The sequence below is a fragment of the Glycine soja genome, chromosome 20 (assembly GCF_004193775.1).
Source record: "Glycine soja cultivar W05 chromosome 20, ASM419377v2, whole genome shotgun sequence".
Taxonomy (NCBI): domain Eukaryota; kingdom Viridiplantae; phylum Streptophyta; class Magnoliopsida; order Fabales; family Fabaceae; genus Glycine; species Glycine soja.
In genome coordinates this window covers 2514279-2523180 of record NC_041021.1, presented here as the reverse complement: position 1 = coordinate 2523180, position 8902 = coordinate 2514279, and the positions used below count along the sequence as shown (strand labels likewise).

Here is an 8902-nt window from a genome sequence, read left to right as displayed (position 1 = left end):
ACTTTTATAACTTCACGAGTAAGTATCCATGAATAGAGTATTATGATACTTATATCCTACCATTAATGAACAAATTAAAAAAATACTCATATCCTAAGTAATAGATACACATTTAAAATATCTATCATTTACTTGTGGTAGATTTTATCCATATATATATACAGATACAAATTTTTTTGCCATCCTTAATATATATTTATTTATGGTTGTGCTTCTGTCTTAATTTTAAGATTCATCAACAATTCAATTTGTTGTAGACGTCATCAAATATCTAATTTTTACTTTTTTGGTATGCATGTGTAGTCCATTATATAGTATTTTTTTTTAAATGCTACAAATGGTCTTTAACTAAAATCAAAGGAAATTAAAGACAGATCTCCCAAAAAAATATATTTAAAAAAAGGTAAAGAAAACAACACAGAGAGGAAGAAAGCGAGAAAAAAAAAAAAGTCACGTTAATACTTAAAACTTCAAAATGATATTTTGTATAGGTAACAGCCCCAAAATTACGAAGAAGTAGCAATACATATGAAAATCAATGTCTATAGGGGCATCTCCTTTGTAAACAAAGATCAAGTCAAAAACATTACTAGAAAAAAACAAAACAAAAAAGTCCACGCAGCCTTCAGCCAGAAAATAGTCCACAATCCAACAATATAACCAAACCCTTCACATAATGTCAAGTGATAAAGATATATAATAAACATATACACCACATTTCGTCAATGAGAAATTAATTTTCAAAACGAAATTGATTAAGCGGGCGAACGGCCTCCGCCACAGCTCTCTTCAGTCTCACCACCACACCCGCAGCCACAACTGCTTCTAGAGTTCTACTTGTATCCTACAAAGAGAAATGACAACAACACAATTTCTAACACATTCTTTTAAACACATTTTATATTATCAATTAAAATTTATTAAAAATTACAAAATCATACAAGTCACGCTTTTAACGAATTTTGCTCATAATTTTGTAACTTTCAATAACTTTTAACGAATAATAAATAATATAGCAAAAAGAGTGTATTAAAAAATGCATTATTTGTACACTTCTCATCCTACTATAAAGTAAAAGTATATAGAAGGCACCACTTGAGAAAACAATGTCACCTTAATTTTTTGTTTTTTGTATCTTGTCATGATCTAAGTAGGTATACTAGTATAGTTTTATATTACTAATAATAATTAAATTAGCTAGTAGCAGGCATATATCACCAGATTGAATCACCATAGGGGGTCTGGTCCACCACCATGTCCATGTCAAAAATAGGCTTGGCTTGTGATGGAGAGCCACTGTTGGTTGGGCTAGTGGGGCTGTAGAGTGATGCAGCTTGGCGCACTCTGAGGTGCACAGCCTCAGCCTGTGCCACTGCCAATTGGGTCTGCAACACATCAATTTGTTGCTGAAGAGATGAGATGGCCCCTACACAGCCATAGACAGGGTCTCTCACTCTTGCATTTGCTTCATACACCATGCTGCTCACTGCATCTCCTCGCTGATGCTCTGGTAAGTCCTGTAAATAGGACATGTAATTAGTAAAATATGCTGTTTTTTTTTTATCTGTTGGAATCCAAAATAGGTGTCAAAATATTTACAACGACTCACAAATCTGCTTAATCAATTAAGCTAGCTTGATAATATGCTGGTAATTTTCTTAAGAGTCATAAATAGGAATCAAAGACATGTACAAATCAACAATTTAGACACATATTCAACTAATTGAATTATACTCTCTTATTTGAAGATTATTGAGAGTAATTTACATATAAATATAACATGGATTTGATTTCTACGCAGTATATTATATTGCTTACTAATCAAAAATCATAATCAATACGGCTTTTAAGATATTATTTTAAAAATTAATAAATTTATCATATAATTTAATAAAGGTGTAAAAACAATTATGAGTTAAGGATTAATGAAAAAAATGTTTCCTTAAAAAAATTAAAGATAAAAATTAAATATTCTGATAACCTTGATGTCACTTTCTTAGTTACTTTTATAATAACAGTACTTGTATCATTTGTATGCTTCAACAACACTCTTACTTTTTCCTCCCATTTCTCTATTTGAACAGAACTCTTTCTTTTTTTCTTCATATTATATTACACCATGTATGTTTTCTTCTTCCCCTTCCGTTCTCTCTCTTTTACATATAAAGAGGAGAAATGAACTTACATTGAAAAAAAAGTAATTGTTTTAGAGTTATTTTTTATTTTTATTATTTATTTTTTTAATGATTATAATAAATTATTTTTAAGATACATACTCTTCAAATTATCTACTGTATTAAACTTTTTAACAAAAAGTGTACTTAGTTACTTAATATTTATTTTCTAAAAATAAACAATAAATACATTAAATTCATTTCTTTGATTATTTCTCTTTTTTATTAGGACAAGGAAAAATCACTGCTCAAATTTGTCTCTTTCATTTATTTATAAAATACAATAAAGTGGTTACTTAAGTGAAGAGGCATAAAAATTAACAGAAAAAGGTTTATAATATTTTAAAAGTAATTTAAAGAAATATATAAATTTTGATAAAGCTAATGTTACTAACTAACTTAACTATTTCTTTAATTTTTATAAGCCGGTAAAAGAATCCCCTTTATATATAAGACTACGAAAAAGAGATGGTATATTATATAATAAAGAATATATTTTTTAATTTTTTGGCCATTATTTTAAATAAGTTAATAAATTATTTTTATCACTAAAAAAAAAAATACTATATTAAAGAGTACGTTAACTTAAAATATTGCATGTTTGACAACGAAATAAGTAGTTTTATTCTATATATATACTTGAAAGAAAATTGACTGTCAAAAACAGCTTCACGTGGTACAGAAGCAGGATGTTACTTCAATCATTTCTTATTTTTATGACAAAGGAAGGTGAAGATGATGAGTTTGAATTTGGATTCTTAAATGTGGTTTCACACAATTAATCACGTACGTTGCTTGTTAAGTTGCGCTTTGTGCTCGATTCTGACTTTTTCGTGCCAAAACCACGTTTAGAAGCTCCCATTGGGTCGCCCAAGATACGATGTAGAAAGAGATCATACAATTTAATTACTCAAAAAATAAAATAAAAATAATGCCACGCATCAACTTTTTTCAAATAATTATTTTTTTTCTCATTTGTCTTATTCTTTTTTATTTTTTACGGAACACATGGCAGACCAAAAGATGAGACTGACCTAATATTGAAATATGAAGGAAATGGAAAAGCAGACAAAGAGATTAGGACGTGAACATGTGAGGTTTGAAGGCGCCGAATGCCTAATCTTCTCCACCTTTTCTAATTTTTCAAGGGCTACTTGGAAAATATCAAGCGGGATGATGCGGTTTTTTCACAATCACTTGTCTCAAAAGCTTAAATTCATATACGAACATATACGAATAATTCTATATTATAGTATAGTACTTCAATACTTTTTTAATTAGATTATATTAACTTTATACTACCATTAATTCTAGTACATATTCTCATGAAGGGTAAGTTTGTCTATTTTTTTATATGTGATTGGTCCTAGTGAAATTAAAATTAATTTAATTAATTTAATTAATTTTCTTAAGTAAAGTGTTGAATTCAAATTTTATGGATTGACAAAAAATAATTATAATTAGGATAGAAAATTCTACTATTAAATATGATCAGTCAAATTATTTTGATATATTATAGTATGATGAATAAACTATTTTAAAAACTTGAGTAATTAAATGGAACTTGTAATTTTTTATTGATTAACAATATAAAAAAATTTATTTCAAAAAACAATATAAAAACTTTTACGCATTGATATTTCATGTCTGTTAAACTAATCTTTTTTTATATTACATTTTTAACATCCCCTTTGATTACCTCCAAAAATGTTAATCACTTACTAAAAATTTTATCATTTTCTTGAACGGGCGTTTAAATCCAAATAATTTTATCATTTTCTTCAAAGTGGCCACAAAATTTGAGATGGAACGTCCTACTTGGTGAAGCTTATAAAGTGTTTTCTACGTGCAGATATTCATATAAAATTTATATGTATATGCGCTGCAGTTCTATATAAGACCCCATGAAACTGGTTGAAGATAAAGAAACATATCATATACAAATTGACTACCATATAGATTTAGATTCGTTTAAAGTAACAAAAAAAAAGCAATATAATTTGAAGTTGCGATTTGCAGTTTTTTCCTTCTTTTAAAAAAAAAAAAAGAAATTGAAAATGAAGCATGTTTAAACCTTAATGTGTGAAAGATTCACTTTATGGTCAAGGAAAGCGTCGCACTAGTCTGCAAGGATGTTGATCTCTTCTTTCTTATCTTTATAAAGAACATACCCATAATAAGTTCGTTAAGAAAGTGACTTCTCAATGTGCAGTAATTAACAGCCTTACAAGTTATAAGTACCTAATGGAGTTAGTGCTCTTTGGAGGAAAAAAATAATATATATATATATATATATATATATATATATATATATATATATATATATTTATTTATATTTCCTCACATGTATTACATATGATCACATCAATCATATGTGGTATTTAATTTAATGTCTCCAAGGTGTGTAATATTAGTATTTCCCCCTGGCCCAACCTAGCATAAATCTCAGGAAAATTAGTCTTCTTTACCATCGTATCCATATTCTTGTTTCTGAATATGAAAATGTTTTATATAAAGAAAGACTAAATTTATTTATTTTTATTATGCAAATTGTGTTCAAATCTTGTGGTCTAAAAATAATCTTATATAAACAGGTTAAAACAGTGAAAATTTTGAATATTATATCTATTCTGACTATCTCCAATAATTAGTAACAAGAAATGCACAAATAAGAGGAATAATTAATTAATAATGAACCTGAAGCATCTTGTTGACATTGCTGGCACCAAAGACTTTGTGCACATTTGCAAACTTCTGAGGCTCATCAGCAGGAAAATAAGGAGCAAAAACACAATCTTGAGCACACCTTCTCCTAAGAAGCTTGCATGCAGCACAGGGTGAGGGTGCACCCTGCTTCCTACCACCATCTTTCATGGATCCTCTAATCTCTAATCAATCAATTAATCAATTAATCAATCAATTAATTATAGTGTTTCCCTTCTTCTTCTAACTATCTACAATAGGACACGATATAGACTGATATAGCAGAAGAAGAAGAAGAAGGTTTTATAGGCTAAAATAAAGTCAAGAAAAGTGAATGAAAGCAATTAGAAAAAGAGAAAAGACATGAGAGAGGGCGTGTGGTGGGGGGATCATAGGGAATGGATCTATGGAGGTGGAAAAGTGGCCTGCATTATATAATTAAGGAAAAAGAGAAGGAAAAAAAAAACAAAAAAAAGGAAGAGGACCACACTAGTACCAGTACATGACTCCATATGTACAATTCATTCATGTGGGTCCATCCCATAAATTAAACACCTTTTTTTTTTTTCAGATTTCGATCGACAAGCATTTCCATTGATGTGACCATTGGGTCCCTAACATATTGTCTCGTTCTGTATTTCTACTGGTTGATGCGTGCGACTCAGAATTTATTATATTAACTAATGATCATAATGATAATGAGTATGTTTGAGCATGCTAATATGGTATCTTTCTTTATATTTGTGTTTTTTAATAGACTTAATTGTATTTTTATCACTTTTAAGTATGGTAATTGAGTTATTTTAATTGTACTAATCGGGTTCATTAAGTACCATAAGTATCCGATTTTAATCTTTTAGCCTCAATTGAGTCATTTAAGCCCATCAATATGGGTTCGTCAAGTATGGTAAGTATGATGACCGTAGTATTTAGCGACTAAAGTTGTCAAAACTGACCATTCCACTTGTTAATTAGGTTCACTCCACCTCAATTCATTCTATAAATGGATCAATTTAATCCACTTAAGTTTAAGTCTTAAAAAATATTTGTTCAGTTTGATTCACTCACGACAGGTTGGTGACTTAAAAGTCACCAAAAATTTTAAAAAATATTTTTTTTAAAAGATGCAACAAAAAATCATTTTTTAGAAAAATAAATTTAAATAAATTAAAAAAATATTTTTTAAATTAAATATTTCACTGTCTATACATCACACCTACAAGATATATTGTTAGAAACTAGAATTATAATAACAAAAATTTAGAAAAATGACAAACATTTCATGTTTACATAATAGCCTAAAATAAAATAGTCTTGAAGAAAACATTAAATAAACAAAAATTAAAGTCTATAACTTTGAACTTTAAAGTCTTAAAACAATATTCTAAAATACTAAAAGTCTAAAACTTTAAAGTTTTAAAACAATATTACAAATTACTATTTTAGGTGGGTCAACCTAACCCACCACAAGTTTAGTCACATGGGTTGGATCATAAGTGGGTAGGGTCCAATTTATCAACCAATTTTAACTTTTGTACTTTTTTTTAGCCCGACTTGTCCAAACTCATGGTGGGTTGGGTTATAATTAACTATTTGAAAGGATATTATCAAGAGTTTCCTACATATATCTAATGCTTAAACATGAATTTTGAGTTATAATTAATAAATAAATTTTGTGGAAAAAATCTTGTATGATATTAAAATAATAATTCATTAACTATCAAGTTTAACGATCTAAATTAAAGAGAATGACTAAAAACACATAATTTTTTTAGGGACTAAAACGGTTGAAATTATTTTTTTGTGGGATTCAAAATGAAAACAAGGATAATATGATTGACCATTTTCATAACTTATCTTATTGATAATTTTGAAACCACCACATATATTAAAAAGTTACAAAAATTGACATATGACATGTCATGTCAAATTAGTAGTCCATGTGGCATGCAACATCATTTGTCCAACTTAATGACAAAAACTGAAAATAAATATAAAACTTATGGGGGATGTAGATTGATCAATTTTGTTTAGAAATTTCATTAGTATAAAATATGGGACTTGAAGGTTAATAAACCTTTTCTTTAATTATTTAAAGAAATATTGGAAAACCTATTACAACATGTGAACCAATGAGGTAAATGAAATTACGATATGATATATTGACCAAAAAATATTTTTTAGACCACAAGATTTGAACATAATTTTTTAATTTCCTCAATTTTCACTAGTAATAATGATTTGATTGGAGACATGATTAGTGAAAATTGAGGCAACATGCATATATTTTTTTTGTTGAAATTATAGAAATATGCTAAAAAAATTTATTTCCAATTGTTTTAGGTCAACATAAATTTCATTTACCTCATCAGAAAACAATTTATAATATTATTTTCATTTTTAAATAAATAAATAAAGCATGACTTAAAAAGGAAAAAATATGCAGTTTAGCTAGCTAAAATGAACACTTCGTGGCACACGTATAATATTATAAAAATATAATATAAGTATAATTTATATATATTAAGTGATATGATTTTTAAGTAGAGAGAGTTTCGAATGGGTGCATGAAGGGAATACACTGGTTGGGCCCACATTGACCTGGTGGCCACTAACAGGCTTGCAATACTTAATTAACACTTAACACTTCAATGAATCACAATTCCGAATTCAAACTTACAACCCTGGAAATTGGAAGAAACCCTAAAGAGTTCTTAGTCACTCTCTGTCCTCGGTGGTTCCCGCACTCACGTTACCCCTACCTTTGATGGTAATCGCCTTTGTCCTTGTGTAATTTGCTCTTGTGGACGTCACCCGTTTGCGAAGCGCCTTGTAAGTTTGATTTCGCGGCCTTAACGTCTTCGATGCTTCTGAAAAACATGAAAGTGCAGGTGCATGAGAAATATGAGATTAGCATGTCCAGAGAACCGTACAGAGTGATGAGTTCCATGAGATTTGAATAGCTGACCTTTGACAGTAGATTTCTAACCCAAAGGTTGTTGGCTGTGGTTTCCCACACTTCGCCTTCCACAAATTATAAAGGAAGTGGCATTGTAATCCGAAAATGGCAAAAATGGTTAACTAGGTTTTAGGGGTTTCAGTTGTATCACTGTATAATGAAGAAAATGTTTTAGTGCTGCAATGATTGTTATCATAGATTCGCAATTCTGCTTTGTATTTGAGGTTATTTGCAAGTTGGGGGTAACAATGATTTTCAAGACCTATAATTGTACTGGTTAACCTGTACCCTTCTAACTTGAAACTCACTTAACTTGAATTGAAAGTCCATTTGGACGGGTTTAGGTCTCCAAGAGTCAACCTGCGGGTTAGGTCAATTTGGACTTTTGGTTCTAACCTGACCGACTCAGCCGGTTGACCATTCTTATTAAGGATTTTTTTTTGGTTGAAAATAAGATATTTTTCAGGCGAAAATCATAAGGCTAATTCTTGAAGCTTAAAGATCATAAAAATGAATTTTCTTAACAAATTTTTTTCCATACGCATAATTAAAGAATCAAACTTTTGTTAACATGTTAAGAAATCTAACTATCTACCAATTATGTTAATCCTCCATTAACGATCACTCTCCTAGTTTTAGAGAAATAATATTTACTAAAATCAGTATATAAATATAATGATATTAAAATGAAAATGTCCTCTAAAGTGTGTGGGAGAAGGAAAAAGGAATATAGGGTTCGGCGGGAAAGTTAAGCAATAAATTGAATAGCGTTTTCGATCAACCCCTTTGCTATACCTATGTACCCATGCCACATCAACAGAAGAGAGTGCTAGATAATGAGGTTTATCCTACCGAAAATACTTTCTCGAATGAGATGTTTAAGGCCAAGATCTTTGAGTTATATGGATCCAATCATTGTTTTTCCGTCAACTCGCGTACAACTACTGGTAGTTAGTCAATCACTACGCTTCTGTAAACTATGTATAAGAAATTTATTTATAAATATTTTTTAATGAAAACATAGCAAATATGTATATTAATAACAGTTAGTATTACAATGAAGACT

General features: G+C 29.2%; 1 protein-coding gene across 2 annotated transcripts; it reads right to left on the bottom strand.

The window, feature by feature from the left end:
* Positions 1-469: 469 nt before the first annotated feature.
* On the bottom strand, positions 470-5306 carry LOC114401627 (LOB domain-containing protein 4-like). Of its 2 annotated transcripts, XM_028364188.1 has the most exons (3): positions 4872-5306; positions 1219-1517; positions 470-844 (listed from the first exon to the last, which is right to left on the bottom strand). In XM_028364188.1, exons 1-3 carry the CDS (start codon positions 5046-5048, stop codon positions 826-828), a joined length of 495 nt encoding a protein of 164 aa, XP_028219989.1. In that variant the 5' UTR covers positions 5049-5306; the 3' UTR covers positions 470-825. The 2 variants fall into 2 exon arrangements, with proteins under 2 accessions (XP_028219989.1, XP_028219990.1); XM_028364189.1 differs by having other exon boundaries at positions 470-1517; positions 4872-5302.
* Between the last annotated feature and the right edge of the window lie 3596 nt (positions 5307-8902).

What these genes read in the sequence shown, in the direction of transcription:
- LOC114401627 (XM_028364188.1), bottom strand. Translation starts at nt 5,048, where the DNA reads ATGAAAGATGGTGGTAGGAAGCAGGGTGCACCCTCACCCTGTGCTGCA. An exon ending in ATGTCAACAAGATGCTTCAG is followed by an intron (nt 1,518 to 4,871) that starts GTTCATTATTAA and finishes TCCTATTTACAG; the next exon opens with GACTTACCAGAGCATCAGCG.